Genomic DNA, 25,470 nt, shown 5'->3' with positions numbered 1-25,470 from the left:
GTGAGACGGGTTTTGCGGAAGTGAGGCCATGATGTTTGCCTACGTCAGTCCGGTGAGGTGGCGTGGAGGTCGAGCAGCTGTGTTTTCAGGTCGGCGACACGTCACCGCCGCGTCGGTAATCAGCGCCGCTTACAAACTCTTGAGGAAGACAGTAAGACAGCAGAGACGGTAGTAACGAGTAGGTAGGTACAGTATTTACGCTCACAAGGTTTAGACATGTTAGGAAAACAAAAACTCGGTGTTTACGACTACAATCGGGAAGAGATTGTTTTCACACACGATCTACTGGTATAGACTCGTCTAAGTATTGAACAAAACTGTACATACTGTACGTACTGTAAGTGCGGAGGTTCTCTGAAAAGGCAGATTTCATTTCTCTTGTCCTTGAGATCAACAATTCAGCAGGTTTTATGACTCCCCCTTAACTAACTTCTTTTTTTTTAATAATTTGACTCATTTAGAATGGATTAGACGTATTATTCCCGAACGATACAGGATTCTGAAGGGTTTTTCATATGGCTTAATTAAGCATATAAGATGTTGTACCAGTGCAGTGTCTTAGGTGTTAAACAGAGATATTGCTGCTCTGGAATCAGTCCACAAAAGAGCAACCACAAGAAGAACCATTTTGACAGGCTAAAGGAACTGAGCCTTTTTTGTGTTGAACAGGAGATCTGATTCAAGTATTAAAATAAAGCTCAGAGACAACGAAGCCAAGCGTACTGATTTATTTTTAACGGGATCTGAACACCGGCTGTAGGAACGACATGGCCGTGAATTTAAAATTGAAAGCTGGAAGCCCTTCTTTGCACAAAGGGTGGTGGGGGTGGGGAACAAGCCACCCAGCCGTATCGTTGAAGCCGATACCCAGGTTTCCTTCGAGAAACGGCTGGAAGTGATTCTTGGAGCTGTTGGTGACTAGAAAAAAAATGAATGTGCTACGTGCTGGAGAAAAGAACTGGCAGGTCTATGGTAAATCTTCAGTTTTACTCACTGCCGCAGTTGTAGGCGCATCCTAACTGGCTGTTGCCTGGCAAGCTTCACTTGAAGCGATCACAACCCAGCAAAAAAAAAACCTTCAGTCCTCAGACTGTTCCACTGTGTTGGAAATGTTGACAAGTACATGTATATTAAATACAAAGTTTTAGTGGTTTATGTACAATGTACATTACTTTTTTTCCCGAATTGGTACAAAAGCTGTATTTTGTCAAGGTAACTAAGGGTCCATATCTGGTAATGTTCCAGTTTCTCTGACCCCCAACGTTTGACCTTTGACCTTTGACCCTTTTCAGCTGTCAAAGGTCAAGGGATTTGACACTCAGGAATGCTTGCTGTCTTCATTCTTTCTCTGGTGGGCCATACCTGTATCCCACATAGTTCAGCTTTAAGGGCAATGCTATTTTTAGATTTTGGGGTTTGAAAGAATCGGCACTGATGAATGCATTTCAAACCACAGTGACAGTAAAATGTACACAGTGACATGTAAAACCTCCAATTTACATAACAAAAAAGACATAATTTTGTCATTTCGTGAGAATAGCGCCATATTCTGCGATAAGGCAACAAAACTTCCGGTGAGGTGATATGTCACTATGACATTGTAAACAAGCAGACTTGTGAATCCAGCTCTTTTAATCCAGTAGGAATTCTGCTCTCCACTTCCAGACAGATTTTGCCAAAAAATACAACTGACTTGTTCACTCTGCATGCGCATCACGCTGGAACAGTGCAACGTGTCTGCTGCACAACCTGTACTTATTCGCTTGTCCATCACATCACATCACAGAACGGTGACTAGTGAGCAGGAAGGGCCGCCTCTCATCATAATTCATGGGAACTCTCTCTCTCACGCCCATAGTGAGACAAGGGGTCTGCAACAACAACATTTTGGGGCTTAATTAGGACTTTGTAAGATTTTGCTCTGCTATAAACCTATACAAATTTATTTTGTTACCCAGATTCAATAACTAGTTTGAGAAATGGGAACGGCAGTTCCTCTTTAACCCTCAGCCTCCTGCACCGCCTTGGCCTAGGTGAGTCAAGCAGCCCCCTCGCGTTTCTGACTTCCTCCTTCCTGCGTGCCGCAGTGACAAACGATTTCATGCTGCTCGCGCTCCTCTCCCTGCCCCCAGGACGAGCGGGCTGCCATGTCCGGTCAGGACCTGCTCTCGCCCGAGATCCGGAGGCTTCGGAAGAAACTGCGGCAGATCGCCGGCTTGGAGATCCTGCAGCGCGAGCTGACGGGGGAGGAAAGGGAGAAGGTCAGTGTGTCCCAGGATTCCCCTCCCACCACCAGGTGCTGGCCACTGTGAGGCAGACTCTGGTCTTTCGTTTGACTGACAGAATTTTCTGTACAGATTATACAGTAACAGGGTTGTGGGGGAGCTGATAAGATCAGATCACTTTATTGGCCATATACAGTTTCTCGCATTAGGAATTTGTCTTTTCGCAGACCCCAGCTTGCTCTCCATGCTTGGGGGTCAGAGCGCTCCTTGGCTCCTCTCTGTGGAGTGTGTGTGTAACCGGGGCATTGACTCTCCCAGGTGTCCCGGAAGGCGGAGCTCTGCGCGCGACTGGCCCAGCTGCTGGCACGCCTCCCGCAGGAAGCCCAGGGCATCGTGGGAAGCGACGCCGAGGAGAGAGGGCGGGAGACCATGAAGAGACGAGTGTGAGAATGATGAAAGGGTTAATTCTGAATGACTGGGCTCTGGAGTGACGCTGCGCTGAGATGAAGAGGGTTAATTCTGAATGACTGGGCTCTGGAGTGACACTACGCTGAGATGAAAGGGTTAATTCTGAATGACTGGGCTCTGGAGTGACGCTGCGCTGAGATGAAAGGGTTAATTCTGAATGACTGGGCTCTGGAGTGACGCTGCGCTGAGATGAAAGGGTTAATTCTGAATGACTGGGCTCTGGAGTGACACTACGCTGAGATGAAAGGGTTAATTCTGAATGACTGGGCTCTGGAGTGACACTGCGCTGAGATGAAAGGGTTAATTCTGAATGACTGGGCTCTGGAGTGACGCTGCGCTGAGATGAAAGGGTTAATTCTGAATGACTGGGCTCTGGAGTGACGCTGCGCTGAGATGAAAGGGTTAATTCTGAATGACTGGGCTCTGGAGTGACGCTGCGCTGAGATGAAAGGGTTAATTCTGAATGACTGGGCTCTGGAGTGACGCTGCGCTGAGATGAAAGGGTTAATTCTGAATGACTGGGCTCTGGAGTGACACTGCGCTGAGATGAAAGGGTTAATTCTGAATGACTGGGCTCTGGAGTGACACTACGCTGAGATGAAAGGGTTAATTCTGAATGACTGGGCTCTGGAGTGACACTGCGCTGAGATGGAAGGGTTAATTCTGAATGACTGGGCTCTGGAGTGACGCTGCGCTGAGATGAAAGGGTTAATTCTGAATGACTGGGCTCTGGAGTGACGCTGCGCTGAGATGAAAGGGTTAATTCTGAATGACTGGGCTCTGGAGTGACGCTGCGCTGAGATGAAAGGGTTAATTCTGAATGACTGGGCTCTGGAGTGACGCTGCGCTGAGATGAAAGGGTTAATTCTGAATGACTGGGCTCTGGAGTGACGCTGCGCTGAGATGAAAGGGTTAATTCTGAATGACTGGGCTCTGGAGTGACGCTGCGCTGAGATGAAAGGGTTAATTCTGAATGACTGGGCTCTGGAGTGACGCTGCGCTGAGATGAAAGGGTTAATTCTGAATGACTGGGCTCTGGAGTGACGCTGCGCTGAGATGAAAGGGTTAATTCTGAATGACTGGGCTCTGGAGTGACGCTGCGCTGAGATGAAAGGGTTAATTCTGAATGACTGGGCTCTGGAGTGACGCTGCGCTGAGATGAAAGGGTTAATTCTGAATGACTGGGCTCTGGAGTGACGCTGCGCTGAGATGAAAGGGTTAATTCTGAATGACTGGGCTCTGGAGTGACGCTGCGCTGAGATGAAAGGGTTAATTCTGAATGACTGGGCTCTGGAGTGACGCTGCGCTGAGATGAAAGGGTTAATTCTGAATGACTGGGCTCTGGAGTGACGCTGCGCTGAGATGAAAGGGTTAATTCTGAATGACTGGGCTCTGGAGTGACGCTGCGCTGAGATGAAAGGGTTAATTCTGAATGACTGGGCTCTGGAGTGACACTGCGCTGAGATGGAAGGGTTAATTCTGAATGACTGGGCTCTGGAGTGACACTGCGCTGAGATGAAAGGGTTAATTCTGAATGACTGGGCTCTGGAGTGACACTGCGCTGAGATGAAAGGGTTAATTCTGAATGAATGGGCTCTGGAGTGACGCTGCGCTGAGATGGAAGGGTTAATTCTGAATGACTGGGCTCTGGAGTGACACTGCGCTGAGATGAAAGGGTTAATTCTGAATGACTGGGCTCTGGAGTGACACTACGCTGAGATGAAAGGGTTAATTCTGAATGACTGGGCTCTGGAGTGACGCTGCGCTGAGATGGAAGGGTTAATTCTGAATGACTGGGCTCTGGAGTGACGCTGCGCTGAGATGAAAGGGTTAATTCTGAATGACTGGGCTCTGGAGTGACACTGCGCTGAGATGAAAGGGTTAATTCTGAATGACTGGGCTCTGGAGTGACACTGCGCTGAGATGAAAGGGTTAATTCTGAATGACTGGGCTCTGGAGTGACGCTGCGCTGAGATGAAAGGGTTAATTCTGAATGACTGGGCTCTGGAGTGACACTGCGCTGAGATGGAAGGGTTAATTCTGAATGACTGGGCTCTGGAGTGACACTGCGCTGAGATGAAAGGGTTAATTCTGAATGACTGGGCTCTGGAGTGACACTGCGCTGAGATGGAAGGGTTAATTCTGAATGACTGGGCTCTGGAGTGACGCTGCGCTGAGATGAAAGGGTTAATTCTGAATGACTGGGCTCTGGAGTGACACTGCGCTGAGATGAAAGGGTTAATTCTGAATGACTGGGCTCTGGAGTGACGCTGCGCTGAGATGAAAGGGTTAATTCTGAATGACTGGGCTCTGGAGTGACGCTGCGCTGAGATGAAAGGGTTAATTCTGAATGACTGGGCTCTGGAGTGACGCTGCGCTGAGATGAAAGGGTTAATTCTGAATGACTGGGCTCTGGAGTGACGCTGCGCTGAGATGAAAGGGTTAATTCTGAATGACTGGGCTCTGGAGTGACGCTGCGCTGAGATGAAAGGGTTAATTCTGAATGACTGGGCTCTGGAGTGACGCTGCGCTGAGATGAAAGGGTTAATTCTGAATGACTGGGCTCTGGAGTGACGCTGCGCTGAGATGAAAGGGTTAATTCTGAATGACTGGGCTCTGGAGTGACGCTGCGCTGAGATGAAAGGGTTAATTCTGAATGACTGGGCTCTGGAGTGACGCTGCGCTGAGATGAAAGGGTTAATTCTGAATGACTGGGCTCTGGAGTGACGCTGCGCTGAGATGAAAGGGTTAATTCTGAATGACTGGGCTCTGGAGTGACGCTGCGCTGAGATGAAAGGGTTAATTCTGAATGACTGGGCTCTGGAGTGACGCTGCGCTGAGATGAAAGGGTTAATTCTGAATGAATGGGCTCTGGAGTGACGCTGCGCTGAGATGAAAGGGTTAATTCTGAATGACTGGGCTCTGGAGTGACGCTACGCTGAGATGAAAGGGTTAATTCTGAATGACTGGGCTCTGGAGTGACACTGCGCTGAGATGAAAGGGTTAATTCTGAATGACTGGGCTCTGGAGTGACGCTGCGCTGAGATGAAAGGGTTAATTCTGAATGACTGGGCTCTGGAGTGACGCTGCGCTGAGATGAAAGGGTTAATTCTGAATGACTGGGCTCTGGAGTGACGCTGCGCTGAGATGAAAGGGTTAATTCTGAATGACTGGGCTCTGGAGTGACGCTGCGCTGAGATGAAAGGGTTAATTCTGAATGACTGGGCTCTGGAGTGACACTGCGCTGAGATGGAAGGGTTAATTCTGAAAGACTGGACTGGGTGGTTGAATCTCTCAGAAGATGGATGGATGAACCATACCAAGTCAACATTTCACTGAGGGAGGGCGTCTCTTTACAGGCACAGCAGGTGGAAATATTTGTATTTATTAAGCAGCAGGTCACTCAGAATTTTAAATTTCCCTGTGGCCACAGACTGATCTAGTGAAAGTAAATCAAGCATTATTTCCACACAAAAAAAACGTTCTCGGTGCGCAGGTCCTGCACTGAAGGAAATAAATTGCACTTTCCGTTTTTTTCTGTTAAAATGAAGCCGCGTGCATTGTACAGCACTGTTTCTGCAGTTCGGTACTTTTAAACGTTCAGATTGAAATTAAAAAATAAACAGTGCGCACACAACATCCCAAATCACAGTGCTATAAAAGAATGTGCACAAACAAACTGATATAAAGACTTTGACAGGATTATCCGGCATTTTGGAAAATCGGTAATCAAAGACATGCTTTATATCACACCAAGGTGGTAGTAGAACCAGTACCAGTGTGCAAAATCAAACCCTGTAAGACCTAGATTTGGCTGTTGTGCCCCCGATGAGCTCTGGCAGGGAACAGTGGGACGCCATTTTTATTTTCATTCCGTATTCTCTCTTCAGTCAGAGCAGAGATGCCCAGGAGTCGAAGGCCCCAGTCTCAGGGCTGCCCGAAGAAGTGCCTGTGAAACAGTCAAAGCTAGAAGACACTAAAAGCACAGCCCACCCAGCGGAGACAGAAGGCAGCACAGCGGGTATGATGGTAACATGGGCCATAGAACACAACGATTACAAACCAATCTGGCCTGTTTGGTCGTTATTAATTAAATGAGCCAAGGAGCCAGCCTTTTGTTGAATGAAGCCAAGGTGATGTTTTCAACCACCTGGGGGGGGGGGGTAGCTTGTTCCACACCCCCACATCCCTTTGTGTAAAGTAGTTTCTCATGTTCCTGGTTTTAAATGCACTTCCAAAACAGTTCTGGGTAGGAGAGGGCTGAGTAAGGTTCTGCGCAGCTTAAGGTTAGAGTTGGAGTTGGGGATACAGCTAGACCTATAAGGGTCAGAGTTTAAGAATTTTATTTTGTTTTCCCCAGACACAGGATTTCTTGCTGCCAGAGAATCATGGGAAAAGGTGAAGTTCCGCCTCAGGTCGCTGGAGGGTCACAGTGACATCATCACCTGCGTTGCTGTTGTCGACAATCATGTTGTTTCCGGAAGGTCAGTGTCACGACTAGGACAACATGGTCTTAGAACCTTTCTTTCATGTGTAGCAGCTGTATCACCCTGCGATACCCTGAAGCCCAGCAGGTGTGAGCCAGTAGCTGGATGGGAGACTCCTGGGAAAGCTAAGGCTGCTGCTGGAAGTTAGTGGGGCCAGTAGGGGGCGCTCACCCTGCAGTCTGTGTGGGTCCTAATGCCCCAGTATTGTGACGGGGACACTATACTGTAAACAGGCACCGTCCTTCGGATGAGACATAAAACCAAGGTCCTGACTCTCTGTGGTCATTGAAAATCCCAGGGTGTTTTTCAAAAAGAGTAGGGGTGTTACCCCAGTGTCCTGGCCAAATTTCCCCCTGGCCTTTACCAGTCATGGCCTCCTAATAACCCCCCTCTCTGAACTGGCTTCATCACTCTGCTCTCCTCCCACTGAGAGCTGGTGTGTGGTGAGTGTATTAGTGCATCATCCAGGTGGGGCTGCACACTGGTGGTGATGGAGGGGATCCCCATGACCTGTAAAGAGCTTTGAGTAGAGTGTCCAGACAAGCGCAATATAAGTGTAAGGCATGATTATCATTATTTTAAATTTACAGTTACCTCCAGAAAGTTGGCCTGCAGCGTTACTGTACTGCAGTGTCCCGTTGTCCAGTGTGTTTATATTAACCCCCTTCACTCTCTTCCCCCTCGGTCAGTCGGGACACAACCGTGAAGGTCTGGCACGTTCCCACGGCGACGGAGCAGCGGCACCTGGGTGGTCACACAGGTGGCGTCACCTGCCTGAGCCTGCCACCCCCGGAGCACTGCAACATCCTGGGTAATTTCTCATCTCATCGAGCCACACAGGACACAGGGCTGATCAGCAGTTCCTGCTGCTCGTAAAGAAGCCGATCTGGGTAGCAGACAAGCAAATGACTACACCGAGGGCCTGTAATTCATGTTCATTTGGCCAGGGGCGACTGAAGTGGAGATTTTAGGACTTTGTGTTCGAATCGAATGGTTCCTTTTGCATATATATACTGTGATATACACTTGGTTTGGGATCTTAAAAAATAGGCACATCTGGGACAGCAGACACACCAAACACACAGCCATGAGGTTGAAACACCCCAGCGCCTTTCATTGAGCAGGGCAGGGAAATCAAAACACCGCAACCAAAAACGACTAACCAAAAAACCCTCAGCTCTTTATTGAGCTCCTGCCTCAACTTCTTCCTGACGTCCCCTGCCTAACACACCGCCGACCACCCTCCACAAACACGCCCCTCCAAGTCATCATGCTTCTCCACTTCCAAGGAGTCCCTCCCGCCGACACTCTTCACAGCCCTTCCAAACTCGCGTTTCCCCGGTCCTCAGTCAGTCCTTCTCCTCTGGTGAGCGGTGCAGACAGTGGGGGGGCATCCAGTCCCCCAGACTGACCCTGGAGGCTTCCACCTCCTGCTCGTTTACAGGGCTTCTACAGGGCATCCGGAGAAATTTGTGAACGTTGGTGACGACACTCCAGATCTCCTGAGTCACCCGAGCAAGTAGAGGTACTGGTGTGCTCTCGTGATTACTTCGTCAGCGTGACGGGAGCAGGTCGGATTGTGGGTGATGCGAACGTCGATTACTCCTCACAGTTACCCCAAGAGTGATGCCCCGCTCTGGGGCAGCTGACGACGCCTTCCAGCACGCTCCCTAGTATGGGTTAGGTCCAGGATACCCGGAAACAAAACGTCAGCCCGGTCAGCACTGGGATGCCACAGATGTGTGTCGGAAGAGCACCTCTTTAAAATAACGCCCATCTCTACCGAGACGTGCAGGAATTTTCCCATGCCCAGCCACGACCCTTGCCCAGATGTGCCTGCTGCGCTCTCCCAGGTTGCCAAGTTCTCTTTAGGCATCTTTTCCCTAAAAGGAGCCAGCCTGGGTGGTCATTTGCTTTCCTTCTTCTGCTCACTTTTTTTTCTTGTCTGTTTTTTTTTTCCCCTCCTTCCTCGTGACCCCAGCTCGCTCTCTGGGGCTCGGCAGTTCGGAGAGGTTCATTCTCAGCGGGTCCATTGACAGCTATGTGAGAGTCTGGGCTCTGAATTCCGGTGAGTCCCCGGTCTTGGAAGACTACATTTCCCAGGGTGCACTGGAGGGGGTGGGGTGAGCGAATGGCTGAGGTCCAGGCGAGTATAATTGAATGCGGCCTTTTTTTAGAGAAACAAATTGTGTAGATGAGGCCCTTGCATCACAACACCACTTAGCCAAAGGTCAAGGAACTGTTAAGCAGGTGAGGAAGGCTAGCTTTAACTAGTGATGCAACAATCACTTGTTGGTGTTTTACAGCCAAGGAATGTATTTGCTATTGTGAGATTAACATGAATGATCAGTACTGTATAATACAGATTTTATTTTTAGGTGATACCATGCATATGTTTGATTCTTTTTGCGCAAAACCATACTTTGTGTGCAAGTGACCATATGTATCTGGGCCCATTCACTGGAAGTCAGTTTCAGATAGTAAAAGTCGGTATTTTTATTTAATCTCACATCACTTTGAGGCCATAACTGCACCTCATGACCCATTGAGCGCACCAGAATTATGTGTCATCGGAGATGCTTTGCTACAACTTCAGCCCTTGCATGTTTTTGAGGTGTGATTTGATCCATTTTTATTAATTTTAAGTGCATAGGAAGGTGTCAGCGAGCTCTTTTGACACTTAATTTACGCAGACAAAACCGACAGGCTTGTACAGCACAGCAGATGAAAAGGTCAGTGGGAGTGGTTGTAAAGCAGTTTAGTGTGTGATAGTGGGACACATCAGGCACAGGAGGGTAAAACTTCCATGAGGAGGAGAGGAGACCTCTGGGGGTCCAGGAAGGAGCTGTGTGCAGTGAGGCAGTATGGGGCTGTGTGTGAGAGCCCAGCTGGGAGAGGCTCTGAGTGTCCTGTTGGGGTCAGTGTGTGAAAATGGATGAGCAGTGGGAGTGGATGTAGAGTAGTTTAGTGTGTGATAGTGGGACACAGTAGCCACCAGGAGAGGAAAACTCTCGGAGCTAAGGAAAACCTGTCTGCGTGTGAGTCCTGCTGGCAATGGTTGGGGTCAAGTGTGTGAAAGTAGTGGTGTGGAGTGGATGAATCTCGGTCCTCTGGGTTGTTATGACTTCAGTGATTTCTTCTGCTGGTAAAAAGCTGGCTCAGTCGGGCTTCCTGCTGTTCCCAACACAAATCCTCTTTGCCCTGGCATCAGCCGGCACAAATGAGCCCTCACGCAGGGGGTGTCGCAATCGGAGCAGCCTGCGACAAGCGAGGCGCGCATTTCCTGCTGGACTCTCGGCGGGACGCCAGCACAGCGGAGTGAAAAGGCTTCCGACCGTAACTGTCAGCCTGCTAATCCTTTTTGCCCAGAAGGGAAGAACGCGTGTGTGTGTCACGTGCGGCCCTGTCTGTGCAAAACAACCTCCCCAGCGAGGAGAGGTGAGAAAAAGAGGGGGAAAAAGTGGGGTATCCGAGTCAGTTCAGCTGTTTTCAGGATGCTGAAACAATCCAGCAAATTCGCTGAACGATTTCTCCTTCTAAAACGAAACCGACTTTTACCCGAGCCTGAGATGTGGATATTAAGCACGTCTATAAATGGTTCACATTTTAGCTGATGGGGGACATCAGAGGGAAAATGTGATTTTCCCCACAGTGAAAATTGCAGCTCTGCTCACTTGCTGAAACCACCTGGGCTTTGCTAATCAGTTCCAATCAGACCCTATTAAACCTTCTTTAGCTCTGGGATGGGTGGGGGGGGGTTAGGCAGAAGGGTGATGATCACAATGTCACCACGCAAAGGGTTTCCAAAACCCATTTCCCCGCTCAGCAACGCCTGACGCACAACTAATTGAAATCAGACATTAAACATCGCCAGGCGCTGTGATGGTCTTTGAGGGGCTATTGGCCGGAATGAGATCAATTAGCGCCGCCATGTGGTTCGTTAATATCATTCAGAGCAACATAAAGGGTTGAGCTCCATTGGAGCATGGAATGTGTGTGAATTTCTTTGAATGATGCCCCATTTAATTACTCCATTTGTTCGGTAAGGGTCTTTGGCTCTTGGCTTGCTGAAATGATGTTCCAGACTGAATATCGTTGAGTGAAGCGATTCTGAACCTCCTCCCTCTCTCCCACAGGCTCCTGCGTCAGGTCTATTTATACCTTTAACTCCGTCATGTCTCTCAGCTTCATCCCAGAGGGGGAGGGCTACATCGTCACTGGGTCAGGTAATGATGAGGGAATTCGTGCGCACACTTGTGTTAAAGGTCTTGTGGTTGCAAAAGAGCAGTTCCAATTAAGGTGGGGGCATTTGGCCTACCTAGCCTATGTGGTAGCTCACTTGATCCCCGAATCTCATCCATCTGTTTCTTTGAGAGAAGCTCAGGGTATCAGCTTCGTCAGCATGGCTGGAGAGCTTGTCCCACCCTCCCACCACTCTTTGTGTAAAGCAGTGCCTCCTGTCCAGATTGGAAGATCTCATTCCAGCTGTTTCTTGAAAGAAACCAGGGCACTGGCTTCATCAGCATGGCTGGGCAGCTTGTTCCACACTCCTGCCACCCTTTGTGTTAAGAGGTGCCTCCTGTTCTGAGTTGGGGTCCCTGGGTTACATACCCTTTTCTGCTGCTGCGTGGTAGTCCTGTTATCAGTAATCAATAATAACCCCACTGCCCCATGTCCATTTCCGTTAGTGGCTTCAAAGCCACTGCTTGTTAGTGTTTTAGTCCTCTTGTTTTCGGATGCGAACAGTTCAAAATGTCACCCGGCTTGGCATTTTTCTTATCTTAATCCTCAGGTGCTGGTGCCTCTCTCGCGTTGCTGTCTGCTCTTGCATGTGTGCCGCACAGAGGTCAAACCATCAGCCATAGCTCCTGCTGGGGGTAAAGGGCCAGTGAACCAGGGGGATTGGGGTCTGCTGTGGCCGTTGAACTCCCCCCTCCACAACCTCCCCCCCACAGGTGGCCTCAGATCGCCCCCTAGTGGCCATATCCAGCAGTTGCAAACTGCATTTGATACATGGCCGACGTATGGTGTCTCTCCTCCCAAACCCCCCACCGACTGCTCGCGAAAACAGCTCCGCCAGCCGGGCTCTGAATCTTGGCAGGGCCCCCCTGCTCGCCGCCACTCCTCCGAGCGCAGGCTTTCACTGAAAGTTGGCAGACGGGGCCGATGGCCCGCCACCCTCCCCCGCCTGCCGAACATACGCTGCCCCGCTAAGCGCGGCAATCGTTTGTTTATTGCTTATGCCTTTGTGCTTTTCCACATTTCTGGACGAGACGCGCTTTGAGCATATGCGGCCGGCTGCCTCCTGTGAGAATCTGCCCCCGCCGTCTCGCCGCAGGGAAACTCCGCTCGGCTGTGTCTGTCGCTGCTGTGCGCGATCTGTAAAAGCATGGGCTGGCCTGCCGTCTGCAGTGTGATCTCTGTGTGACCTTCAGTGGCAGCCCCTCCGGTGCTCAGCAGGTGGGAACCTGGCCAGTACCTGGATGGGAGACTCCTGGGAAAGCTGAGGTTGCTGCTGGAAGAGGAGGTAGTGGGGCCAGCAGGGGGCGCTCACCCTGCGGTCTGTGTGGGTCCTAATGCCCCAGTATAGTGACGGGGACACTATACTGTAATACAAATGGCACCGTCCTTTGGATGAGACGTAAAAACCAAGATCCTGACTCTCTGTGGTCATTAAAAGTCCCAGGGTGTTTCTTGAAAAGAGTAGGGGTGTTACCCCGGTGTCCTGGCCAAATTTCCCCCTGGCCTTTACCAGTCATGGCCTCCTAATAATCCCCCTTTCTGAACTGGCTGAATCACTCTGCTCTCCTCCCCACTGAGAGCTGGTGTGTGGGGAGAGGACTAGAGCATCATCCAGGTGGGGCTGCACACTGGTGGGGACAGTGGGATTCCCCATTACCTGTAAAGCGCTTTGAATGGCGTGTCCAGAAAAGTGCTATATTAAGTATAAGCAATTCTTATTATTACTGCTGTGCGTGATCTATAAAAGTGCAGACTGGCCTGTCTGAAGCGCTACACTGGTCTCCAGCCTTGATCTCCGGCCCCGACTCAGAACGACCGTCTTCATCATCGGCCGAAGCCTCCTCTTCCTCCCTCAGCAGCTCTCGCCGGTCAGAACCTTGTCTTTGGAGCAGTCTCACCCTTCACGTGCGAAGGGACGTCTGTAGATTGCAGCCCTGCACAGTGGGAGGTGTTAGAGTCAGTGCTGGGATCTGGTCATTAGGTCTTTACCAAACGTTGTGTCAATGCAGGATAAAGCTGACGTGCTTGAACAGCTGCAGCAACTAATTTCCTTCCACAGGGTGTTAAGAGCAGAAAGAGTCACATGTCAAAGAACAGAGCAGACACTCAAAATGGGAAGCTAAGGGCTTTCTGAACCTGTACTGTATATAAGAGCTGCAATACAGTGTGTCTCTCCTGCGAGGCAGACTCGATGCCGTGTTGCTGTGTTTATTAGCTCAATAAAGACTCAAACCACACTAGACTGTCTGCTGCTCTGCAGATGGAGAATTTCCCACGACACGCATTATGTCCAATCACCTGTAAAGCTAGTGATGGATCGTCTAGCGCCGTGGCTCGTTGTTGCATTTCTCCGTGCTGGTCTGTATTTAACCCCCTCCTCTCTCTCTCTCAGATGGTGGGAAGGTGGAGGTGTGGAGCTGGCTATCTGGAGAGTGCTGTCACTCAATCAGAGCTCACGAGGACAGCGTCACGGCTCTAAAGGTAACTTGGGCCCATACCGTCGTTCTGACCCCGGGTTTGGCCTGTGGAGCAAATTGCACCCTACGCAGAGTGAATTCCACGTCTTATCTGCCATTTCATCACCACAGCCTTTTTGCTGAGCCGTTCATTCACATTTCACTGTGAAGCTGTAAAGCTCCGCAGCGGCCAACAGGAGAGCTGGCAACCGTTGGAGGAGCCACGCCCCTCTCAGTGATGTCACTGCAAGCCTATTGGTGCAGAAACCTGAGACAGCCCTGGTTGGCCAATCTTAACACACTTCCCTGGCGGCACTCAACCATTTGGGAAATACGGTTCACGGCCAATGTAGCAACATCAAAGGCCACAGAATTCAACCTGCACTCCAAGTGACAGTTTTCACCGATTGAGCTGGAGTCAGATTTCTGCTTATTTTAAACCCAAATGGCATTGCATAGTTAAAAAAATAAAACAAACGCTTTAGTCCTCTGGATAAAAAGTGTCAATAAAGCGCATTTTCTTAAGTAAGGTAGCCTGGTTCTTGAAAAAATTCCAGTAACACCTGATCTCTGTCAGCCTTCAAATTTGTAAGTCTGTAAGTCATCTATTTCAAGGAGCTTTTCTCAGTACCTGTGACAAAATATAATCCAAAATAAGACAATAAAAGAAATGTGTTCATCCCAGATGTCACGAGCTAGTGAAACCTAGCGGATCACATTGAGTTTTTTTTTTTTAGTTGAGATTAAAGAAAAGAACTTAAAAAGATATTGATTTGTATCCAACTGACAATTTAAATTAAAGGTGAATTCAGGTTTCACTCTAATAATAACAACATGATGGAAATAGGACAGCAATTATAGCTGAATGATGTAAAAAATGAGAGATATTAAAGAGTATTTAAATCCTGACCTGTACAGTATATATATTTTCCCCATAGTCGAGTATATTTCTTTTAAACCAGGACGAATGATGGAACACGAGCAAGAATGTTTTAAATCAATTAGAGAATACACGTTCAGGTTTAAATTGAATTGGATTAACCTTTATTGTCCCTGAGGGAATGCGTCTTGCACATCAAGAGCTCCTAAACGTGTAATACCAGCTAACAACAGCACAATACTGTGCTGCAGAACAACATTCAACGACAGTTGTTCAATCAGAACTCAATCCCATCCATAAGATTAAAAAAATTGACAATTAGCTGGTAAAGTATCTAAAACTACAATAAAAATATTAATATCCCTGCCTGCAAGCAAGATTTTCATTGTTCATCAACTGAATGCTTTTAGGTGTGAAGGAAAATAAATGCTCTCTTAGTCTTTATAGAGGGGATCTCACACTTCCTTCTAGAGGATAGGAGAGTATATTCTAAAGAGAGTGGATGAGAGGGGTCGTCTCAGATTTTATGTGTAAGGTTAATAATAATAATAATAATAATAATAATAATAATAATCTTGCCACCAGTCCCGATCACCTTGTCCAAATTATTTTTATTTCTGCAAGGACGAGTCACCCCTTGCATACAAAAGGACAGAATTCTCTGAATAAAATGATGGGCTTTCTACATTAAAATTCCTTAACGGCCTTAAAAAACACAGCCCTTGCTCGTGCCTTCAAATACCCGTTTGGCATGTGATAGTTTAAGAATCGGCAAAAGTTATTACAAGAGGAATAACAGCTGGCCCTTGAAACTACATGGAAGTGTATTTTGAGCCAAGACCAGGGGGGGTGCTCTTTACACAAAGGGGTGTGGGAGCCTGGAACAAGCTGCCCAGCCATGCTGTTGAAGCCGATACCCTGACATCCTTCAAGAAATGGCTGGGTGAGAGGACTTGCTCCAGTTCCCACTAAAGGCCTCGAAAATGACCTGTTCTCTTTGGCGAATATTTTTTTTTATCGCTGCGTTAAACCTGCTCAGTGATCATCAGGTAGCAGTGCTGCAGTGCTTCGGGTGTTGTATGGACAGCAGTATCACCCTGCAACTCACAACTGGCAACCCACCGGAGCTCAGCAGGTGTGAGCCTGGTCAGTACCTGGATGGGAGACTCCTGGGAAACACTAAAGTTGTTGCTGGAAGAGGTGTTAGTGGGGCCAGCAGGGGGCGCTCACCCTGCAGTCCATGTGGGTTCTCATGCCCCAGTATAGTGATGGGAACACTAAACTGTAAACAGGCGCCGTCCTTCGGATGAGACGTAAAACCGAGGTCCTGACTCTCTGTGGTCATTACAAATCCCAGGGCGTTTCTCAAAAAGAGTAGGGGTGTAACCCCCTGGCCAAATTTCCAATTGGCCCTTACCAATCATGGCCTCCTAATAATCCCCTTCTATGAATTGGCTACATCACTCTGCTCTCCTCCCCACTGAGAGCTGATGTGTGGGGAGCGTTCTGGCGCACTATGGCTGCCGTCGCATCATCCACTGGGGGTGGTGGAGGGGATTCCCCATGACCTGTAAAGCACTTTGAGTGGAGTGTCCAGAAAAGTGCTATATAAGTGTAAACAATTAATTATTAATTAATGACATTTGTGGTGGGATAGGCACTGCAGCCTCCTTGGGGGACTGTGATTGCGTTCTGTTTAAAACCTCCAGAGCCCAGAATGAAACATTTTATGTTCCCTGAGAGCCAATGTTCCCTCCCGTACATTTTGTATCCGTGTAGCTGCAGATATTAATTGCACACTCAACGCGTGAAGGAAAAATTAACTGTACCTCTTGGTATTTTAACCTACATAGACAGGAGACTGATTGATGTGTCTTAATTCCTTCACCTTCAGACACAAGCTGACCCTTCAGGGGCAGAGAAGCAAATGCCTTAAAGCTGTATCACTGAAATACTGGGAGTGGGACCACAATATATTTAAGCAAATACAGTTTAAGTCAAAGTAATACTACGTATGGAATTATAATTTTTTTCGGAACTGCTGGTGGGTCGAGATAAACTTCAGCCTGTGTCTCTGTGAGATATTTATTCTAAAACAGCTGTCAGTTCTGAAGATCAGAACACTTCATTTCTGTTGGGCACATAACTTTACACTGCATTTATCTGTATTCATATTGGTAAGTAGGTCTGCAGGGACAGCGTTAACCATATGGTTTTTCCTCAATAGTTTTCTGTAGAAAAAAAACAACCTCTCTCAGCTTTTCTTGGAACCCCAGATACAGTTTATGCCCAGGTTATAAGTAAGATGTCATGAATAAGTCTCATTACTAAGAAAATGTCTAATTGTCAGGTCAAAAGATTCACTTTAAGTACAGGTTAAATTGTGCCATTTTAACTACATGGCTAGGCAACTTGTTCCAGACTCCCACAACCCTTTGTGTAAAGACCTGTCTCATCTTGTAAATGCACTGGTTTCTGAAGCTGTCCACTGGGCTGACTTCTTCAGTAACCGCTGAGAGTTCTGAATACTTGGATCAGGCTCCGTCTCGTAATCTTGTCTGTTCAGGACTAAAAAAGATTCGGGGCCTTCAGCCTGTGAGTGTGGAGCACTCCCTTAAACCCCAGAAGGTGTCTGCTTGCTCTTTTCTGGACTGTTTCCAGTGCAGCAATATCTTTTACTATAACCTGCCGATTAACATTTTGCATATGCTCTAAATGCGACCTTGTGCATTATCCAATTATAAAATAACATCCCTTGATTATACACATTTAACTATATATGCTAGCATTTTATTTGCCTTTTTTACTTCTTCCCCTCATTGTCCAGGAGACTGAAATGCTTTGTATCTTCCATTCTTTACATCTGTCCATCCATTTTCTAAGCAGGGGAAATCCATGTAAATACAGGGAGAACATCCACACTCCACACAGATAGCACCCCGGGAATTGAAACTAGGGCCCCAGCAGTGCCAGGAAGTAATGCTAAGCCTAAGGCTAGAACAGCCTGTTGTAAAATAACAACGTCATAGTTATTACCATTTGAATATCAACCCAGTATTCGGATGCAGTGCTTTAAAGAGAATTTGTCTTGATTGCTTTTAGAAAGGCACTTCCACACAATTATTCTATTCTCTATTTTTTAAATTGATCCCCTCAACTGTGACAAGATCTGCATTGACCTCAGGTTTCCTTGTCCGCTCTCACCTTGGACAATCACAGCCTCGGGTTACCCAGACTTCTACTGGGGCTCTACGGCTCTGATGTCTCCCCATAATCCCTGTTTCCACCCGCGGGTCACCAAAGCCACTCTCTCACGGCAGACTCACGGCCCTCACCTGTTCAGCGGCTCGGCAGACGGGGGAGTGTCGGTTTGGGAGGTCACGGCGGGGTCGCGGGGTGACGGCGCCCCCCTGCGGCGCCTGACTCACTGGAGCCCCGTTCACACCGGCCTGGCAGGGGTCTGCTGCCTCAGCCCGCGGGGGGAGAGAGTGTACGTCGCGGACGGGCGAGCGAGCCTGGGAGTCCTGGATTGGAGAAACGGTGGGAGAGAGATCTTTTTGAATAGCTCTACAGAGTGCTTTCTTTCTCCTCTATTTCCTCATGTGATTTGTTAAACCGTCCGGGTCACTGCTTTGCAGGGTTTGTTATCCTCCCCCTAGGTATGATTCCTTTCTGCGGTGCAAGCAGGACATCTTTAAAGTCTCTCCATTGGTAGACAGAGAGGATGTGTCTGCTTTTTATTCTGTTTTAACTGATCCACCCCTGTTAATCCATTCCAATTCTCACTTTGTCTCAGGCTCGGTGTCCAGACTGGCCAACCACAGCTCTGTGTCTGGGGTATCGGACTGTGTCACTCAGACAGAGGGGATTCTGATTGGCTCCGGGTTCGACCTAGAAACTGGGGAGAGCAGTCTTAACTGTGAGCATAATATGTACTGTTTTAGTCTTGTAAAACAACAAGATTACTCCAATCCAGCTCTGCTAAAGAGATGTCCAAACTGTACTCTTATTCCTGCTCTTACAGCTGCCCTGAACTTTAATATCCTATCGCTTTGCTCATTAACATTATTTATATTAATGGTACAAGTACAGTAAACGTGGTTTAATGGGCCTTGCTTTACCAGAGTTCAAATTTAATGGACAAAATCTGCCAAAGGAGAATTTTGTCTGCAAAATCAGAAAAATTGTACTTTCCTGGCAGTAATAGGGAAACAAGGTAAAAACAAAATAAAACAAGGTAAAAACAAATACTACCTAGGGCTGAAATTCGGGAATGGCAGTGGTGCCCTATAGACAGACGCAGGCTGGTTGCTTACAATGGGTATTGTTTGTGATTGTGTGCTTTAGACAGTTCTATACAGTATATTTATGACACATGAAATAGAGCTTGTGCATTCATGATAGAAACATATACAGTTTTTTCACACGGTAACAATTTTCATTGACTGATTGTAAGTGTTTAAAAATAAATCACAAGATTTAGGAATCATATACAGTATACGTTATATATGTTATTCCTGTATAATAGCATGTTCTGGGACTCATAAAACAATATTGTGGACATTCAGCAATAGCTGACACCGCTTTCCCCCATGAGTCCATTAAACCAAGTGTTTGCTGTATTACAATTTATCATTTGTATGATAAACTGTAGAACTAGCAATAGAGTGAGACCTTTCCCGCTGCTCTTCCTAGAGACTCCTTACTTTATTGTTATTAATATTATTATGAGCCACAGTTACCTTGCTGTGTTTTGTCTCTGCCTTCCCCTCTCAGTGCGCAGTCTCCCTGACAACAGGTACCTAGCATCTCTGTCCTGGCCCGAAAGTCCCAGAATCCTCTGCCTGGCCACCTGGCTGACCCCGAGTGGGGGTCACCGCTGGGTCACTGGAGGGCGGAGCCTCACCGTGTGGGAGCAGCTACCAGCCAATAGCAAGAAGAGGTGAGGGGCCGATGGTCATCAAGGGAGTCAGACCACTAAAACAGATCTCGAGATCTGGGCAGCAGGTCCAGTTGGCTGCAGATTCAAGCACACAGAGTCTGTTTGCATGCTCCTACGCAAACGTTTATATCAGGTGAAGGGAAACCCTTTGAAAGGATGTTGCTTTGGCTCTGCTGAGAAACAAATGTGAAAACCGAGCAGCTGCAGTAGGAGACGAGTTCTGTGCCTCTGTGCTTCCCTTGACGGTACTTCTGCCGCAAGTCCAACAGGAAAAAGGTTAATAAATTCATTTTTACATAACTGTTAACATAAGCTTGCAGAACGGAGGAGGCCATTTGGTTGTTAATTCCAACGCATTTGTTTTCATATACTGTCTGCCATGCAAGGTATGTTGACTAATTTGGGTTCAAAGAACATAAATTCATTTTATTTTCCACAACATTCATAGCATTTCGCAATAGTTATTAAAATCGTGGTAAAAACAATCAATTGCCGTTCTAGAAAAAAATCGAACAAGTTCTGAATTAAGCACAAAATCGGGAACTTTGTGAAAGTACTGTGTGGTGGCGATTGTCACAAAACCCTGGTCTCATCACGGGCGAGAATGAGAGTTTGCAAGAACTGTGACGTGAAGCGGCCCCTTCTGCTCACTAGTCCCTCTAATGACTGATGTAGTGAGACGAGCAAATTAGTACAGGTTGTGCAGCAGATACTTCACTGCAGAAGTGTTCCTGCTTGATCTGGATGTAGAGTCAACAAGTAGTATTTGTTAGCAAAACCCTCTCAGAGTCAAGAGCAATATTTCTATTGGATTAAAAGAGATGGATTCACAAGCCTGCTTGTTTACAGTGTAATAGAGCCACATCACCTCACTGGAAGTTTTGTTGTCTCATTCTGAGTTGCAGAATATGGCACTACACGGACCTGGAAGTTTCCTCTATTTGTGATGTACACAGTAATGCGTAACACCTCCAATTTACATTTTACTTTCATTGTGGTTTTGGCAGGGAACCTATTGGTAGAATAGGAGGATCCTTATGCGTGACCGTGAATCCCACAGAACGCAGAGTAGCAAAGGGACAATCCAAAAGACGAAATCCAGAGGCTTGGTCAATTAGGGAGGCAAAGGGTCCGGTAACAAGAAATATCCAAAAGACAAGATCCAGAAGGCATGGTCAAAAGGCAGGAGCAAAAATTTAGTAATGGGAGATCAGTCAAAAGGCTTAGGAACACACTTAGGAGAATACTACAAGAGGCTTCTCACTAATGAGTGTGGGTAGGTGTGAGGGGAGTTTAAATACTGAAAGGAAAGGGATGTGGTTGGATAATTGGTTCGGGAGTGAGAATGTGTGGAATCTAGTGCATGTGGGAATGTGATGGGTTCAATTAGGGATGAGATTGTGAAACAGTGGTTCTGGGAATATAACGGCGTTTGCGAAGAAGAGTGTGGGGTGTGACAGGAATGGAACTGCGTTTGAGTGTGAGGCGTGATAGGTTTTTAAATGCACTCATCAGTGCTGATTCTTTCTCTCACCCCAACAAACAAAGATGGCGTCCAGGTCCCCTTTAACAATGTAGGTTGGCCTTTTTTTATTGCTGTGTCCTATATTTCCCTTGTACTGACACACAACCGGCCTGGTGCTTGTTTTTACCTGCCCATATGTAGCGCCGCGTCAGACACGAGCAGCCAGCCGGAGCCTCATCAATCACATTGGCAACAAGCTGTCGATTCCCAGAGTTCGGCCTCACAGCAGGAGAGGAGCAAAGCTGTGCAGAGCAGGGATCTGAGGAAATGAAAGACGACAAGAGTTCGTCTCTCGGCCGGGGCTGGAGTACGCAGACAGTTCTGGGGCGCAGGGAAATCGCTTTAAGCTGAACCCCCCCCCCACCCCTGCGCACCAGAGATCCACTGTTCCCGAACCCTGGTCGAACTCTTCCTAGAGCAGTGCTGATTGGTCCATGTCGCAACCTTCCCTAACGTCATCAATGTCCCAAGCAGTGACATCGCCCAGGAGGAACGTGTGTATAGGAGTGTTTCTGGAGGAGTTCTGCTTAACCCTCTTGGCTCTGAGGCGACCCCCTGGCTCGCAGTGGGCAGAAGGCAGGACACACTCTGGACAGGACACCAGTCCATCACGGGCCACACACGGACACAAACACACACACTCACACCAGGACCAATTTTCCAAGAAGCCAATTAACGCACCAGCATGTTTCTGGACTGTGGGAGGAAACTGGGGCACCCAGAGAAAAAAAAACCCATGAACTCAGAGAACATGCAAACTCCACACATATAGCACCCCAGGAATTTAACATGGGGGCCCACTGCTGTGACCAATCACCGTGCCGCCCCAAACTGGTTTTAGTTTTTTAAGTTTAAGTTTAGAATCCAAAAACATGGTGATCTAGGCGAAAATGAAGAAACAGTAAAGATGATGAAAATAAGGCTGTAAAATACACTGCAAGGCATTAGAAATACAGCCAGTGCTACTGGTTCCAATGCTCAGTTGCTGAATTTTTAATGTCTTTCTCTCTTGTAAATGAAGATGTAAATAGGAGCTACTTTGCAGCACCTCAGACAAAATCTGCTTGCGTCAGGAACAAAGATCAGGAGGGAATGCAACTAATTAACAGTGTTTGGACTGCCCTACTTCTGTGTGACACCAGTGGTGTTAGGAGCTAACTGTATGTGGTGAGAAATCTTATTCCCAGGGTTGGCAGTTCCTCAGAATGTTTCCTGCCCCAGAGTCCTCATGGGAAACGGAGTCCTCGTGGAAATTGTTGTCCTCGTGGGAAATGTAGTTCTCATAAGAACAGTGACAAAAGAAAGGAGGCCATTGGTTCCGGAACCTGGTTTGTGCCCTTGTGAGGGGTTACAGATAAGAGAAGGCTGTCCGGCCCATCTGGCCCAATCCAGTAATTAGGAGCTAATTAGTAGCTAATTAACCCCATAGTCTCATCCAGATGTTCCTTGAAAGAAGCCAGAATATCGGCTTCAACAACATGGTTGGATAGCTTGTTCCACACTCCCACAACTCTCTGGGTAACGACACGCTCCTGTTCCTGATTTCAAGCACACTTCCATGTAGTTCCAGCGTGCAGCCTTAGTCTTGATGTGGTGTCTTTCCTGTCCCCCTGGCAGCGATGTCCAAACGAGGAGACTGAGCCCATTGGATGGCCCACCTCTGGAGTCAGGGTCTGATGGAGAGATGACCGAGGAGGAGGAGAGTGAAGGTGAGAACGAAGTAGCTAATTGTTCGGAGGATCTCATCCTTTCTTTGAATCAAGCCAGGGTGACGGCGGTCACTGGAGGGGTCAGTGTGTGTCTGCAGCAGGGCTGTCCAGTCCTGGTCCTGGAGGGGTCAGTGTGTGTCTGCAGCAGGGCTGTCCAGTCCTGGTCCTGGAGGGGTCAGTGTGTGTCTGCAGCAGGGCTGTCCAGTCCTGGTCCTGGAGGGGTCAGTGTGTGTCTGCAGCAGGGCTGTTCAGTCCTGGTCCTGGAGGGGTCAGTGTGTGTCTGCAGCAGGGCTGTCCAGTCCTGGTCCTGGAGGGGTCAGTGTGTCTGCAGCAGGGCTGTCCAGTCCTGGTCCTGGAGGGGTCAGTGTGTGTCTGCAGCAGGGCTGTCCAGTCCTGGTCCTGGAGGGGTCAGTGTGTGTCTGCAGCAGGGCTGTCCAGTCCTGGTCCTGGAGGGGTCAGTGTGTGTCTGCAGCAGGGCTGTTCAGTCCTGGTCCTGGAGGGGTCAGTGTGTGTCTGCAGCAGGGCTGTCCAGTCCTGGTCCTGGAGGGGTCAGTGTGTGTCTACAGCAGGGCTGTCCAGTCCTGGTCCTGGAGGGGTCAGTGTGTGTCTGCAGCAGGGCTGGCCAGTCCTGGTCCTGGAGGGGTCAGTGTGTCTGCAGCAGGGCTGTCCAGTCCTGGTCCTGGAGGGGTCAGTGTGTGTCTCCAGCAGGGCTGTCCAGTCCTGGTCCTGGAGGGGTCAGTGTGTGTCTGCAGCAGGGCTGGCCAGTCCTGGTCCTGGAGGGGTCAGTGTGTCTGCAGCAGGGCTGTCCAGTCCTGGTCCTGGAGGGGTCAGTGTGTCTGCAGCAGGGCTGTCCAGTCCTGGTCCTGGAGGGGTCAGTGTGTGTCTGCAGCAGGGCTGTCCAGTCCTGGAGGGGTCAGTGTGTCTGCAGCAGGGCTGTCCCGTCCTGGTCCTGGAGGGGTCAGTGTGTGTCTGCAGCAGGGCTGTCCAGACCTGGTCCTGGAGGGGTCAGTGTGTCTGCAGCAGGGCTGTCCAGTCCTGGTCCTGGAGGGGTCAGTGTGTGTCTGCAGCAGGGCTGTCCAGTCCTGGTCCTGGAGGGGTCAGTGTGTGTCTGCAGCAGGGCTGTCCAGTCCTGGTCCTGGAGGGGTCAGTGTGTGTCTGCAGCAGGGCTGTCCAGTCCTGGAGGGGTCAGTGTGTCTGCAGCAGGGCTGTCCCGTCCTGGTCCTGGAGGGGTCAGTGTGTGTCTGCAGCAGGGCTGTCCAGTCCTGGTCCTGGAGGGGTCAGTGTGTGTCTGCAGCAGGGCTGTCCAGTCCTGGTCCTGGAGGGGTCAGTGTGTCTGCAGCAGGGCTGTCCAGTCCTGGTCCTGGAGGGGTCAGTGTGTGTCTGCAGCAGGGCTGTCCAGTCCTGGTCCTGGAGGGGTCAGTGTGTGTCTGCAGCAGGGCTGTCCAGTCCTGGTCCTGGAGGGGTCCGTGTGTCTGTTTTGTTGGTTTTGTGCTTTGACAACGCCCCACCCGTTGTCCAAAAGCCCATTTAGAAAAGCAATCAGAATGTGATACAGAGCCTCAGGGATAAGAACAGGAGGCCATCCGGTGCTTCTAGCTCATTGGCTTTTTGAGGAGCTAAATGACCCAGGGGTCTCGCGCCGCCACCTCTTCAAGTTGTTAGAAATGTTATCATTCACATCTGTTCCTTCGCTGTTCCCTGTAGGGAGCTAAAGGGAGATTTTGCTCAGTGGTGCCATTCTGGTTGTCATGATCCTAATTATTCTGTCATTTTGTCACACAGAAGAGTACAGCTCCCGGGACGCAGCAGGGAAAGACAAGGGACCTGGAACCTCATGGGCCCACTGTGTTCTGCTATGAAGGACCCTGCGGTCGGGTGGCCAGGCCGCTGCCTGAAACAAATCCAGCCCCCCCACCCCGGCTCTGTGATGGAGTGATAAATTACGGAACTGAAGTTATTGATTGCTAGTTACCAATCACTTTGGAAGGCTGATCAGAACGAGGTGGTGGCAAAGCACTTGGAACGGAGGACAGCACGTAAAATTACCGCACAGGTCAAACAATCCATATACCATCCCATCTGCTTAATAGTAGCTATTACCAATTGACCTGAGGGTCTCGTCCATACGCTAACTGACTGAAACCAGGATATCGGCTTCAGCAACATGGCAGGGCAGCTTGTTCCACGCTCCTACCACCCTTTGGATAAAGTGGCCCTTGCTGTTCTGTCTCAGATGGACATCTGTGTAGTTACTCCTGTGCCCTCTGTTTTGTGCTTTACTAGAGAGAGGAGGGGGGTGAGGAAGAGGCTGGGCGTGTGTCGGGGCTGTCAGAGTTTGGGGAACAGGAGAAAAGAAAGTTGAGGGGGGGTGGGGTGGGGATCACAGATCTGTCTCTTTATACTTTGTACAAATTCTCCTCAGTGTGAATAAGAGTGGATCCAATAAAACAAAACCCCGCAAACTCTCATGATTCTGGCTCCTGGTGTTCATGCTGTAATGAGATTACTCACTCGCCGCTCCGCCCTGCCTGAGCCG

The 25,470-nt window shown here is 48.8% G+C and overlaps 1 protein-coding gene across 2 annotated transcripts; it reads left to right on the top strand.

The window, feature by feature from the left end:
- The first annotated feature begins 45 nt into the window (after window positions 1-45).
- Window positions 46-25,405, top strand: LOC148640745 (uncharacterized). 2 transcript variants are annotated; one of them, XM_088619898.1, is made up of 15 exons: window positions 46-182; window positions 1,959-2,033; window positions 2,133-2,261; window positions 2,544-2,668; window positions 6,584-6,714; window positions 7,054-7,177; window positions 7,870-7,991; window positions 9,162-9,248; window positions 11,317-11,406; window positions 13,815-13,903; window positions 18,079-18,298; window positions 18,555-18,677; window positions 19,535-19,700; window positions 22,843-22,934; window positions 24,717-25,405. In XM_088619898.1, exons 3-15 carry the CDS (start codon window positions 2,148-2,150, stop codon window positions 24,791-24,793), a joined length of 1,560 nt encoding a protein of 519 aa, XP_088476024.1. In that variant the 5' UTR covers window positions 46-182; window positions 1,959-2,033; window positions 2,133-2,147; the 3' UTR covers window positions 24,794-25,405. The 2 variants fall into 2 exon arrangements, with proteins under 2 accessions (XP_088476024.1, XP_088476025.1); XM_088619899.1 differs by lacking the exon at window positions 1,959-2,033.
- The last annotated feature ends 65 nt before the right edge of the window (window positions 25,406-25,470 follow it).

This window comes from Lepisosteus platostomus, chromosome 25 (genome assembly GCF_059453375.1).
Source record: "Lepisosteus platostomus isolate fLepPlt1 chromosome 25, fLepPlt1.hap1, whole genome shotgun sequence".
NCBI lineage: Eukaryota > Metazoa > Chordata > Actinopteri > Semionotiformes > Lepisosteidae > Lepisosteus > Lepisosteus platostomus.
Note: the sequence above shows the minus strand (reverse complement) of the source record. Positions and strands in the feature narration are given on the sequence as shown.

Coding starts and splice junctions, on each gene's coding strand:
- LOC148640745 (XM_088619899.1), top strand. CDS start 2,148: ATGTCCGGTCAGGACCTGCTCTCGCCCGAGATCCGGAGGCTTCGGAAG. Junction 9,249..11,316: donor AGTCTGGGCTCTGAATTCCG/GTGAGTCCCCGG, acceptor TCTCTCCCACAG/GCTCCTGCGTCAGGTCTATT. Junction 19,701..22,842: donor CCAGCCAATAGCAAGAAGAG/GTGAGGGGCCGA, acceptor TCCCCCTGGCAG/CGATGTCCAAACGAGGAGAC.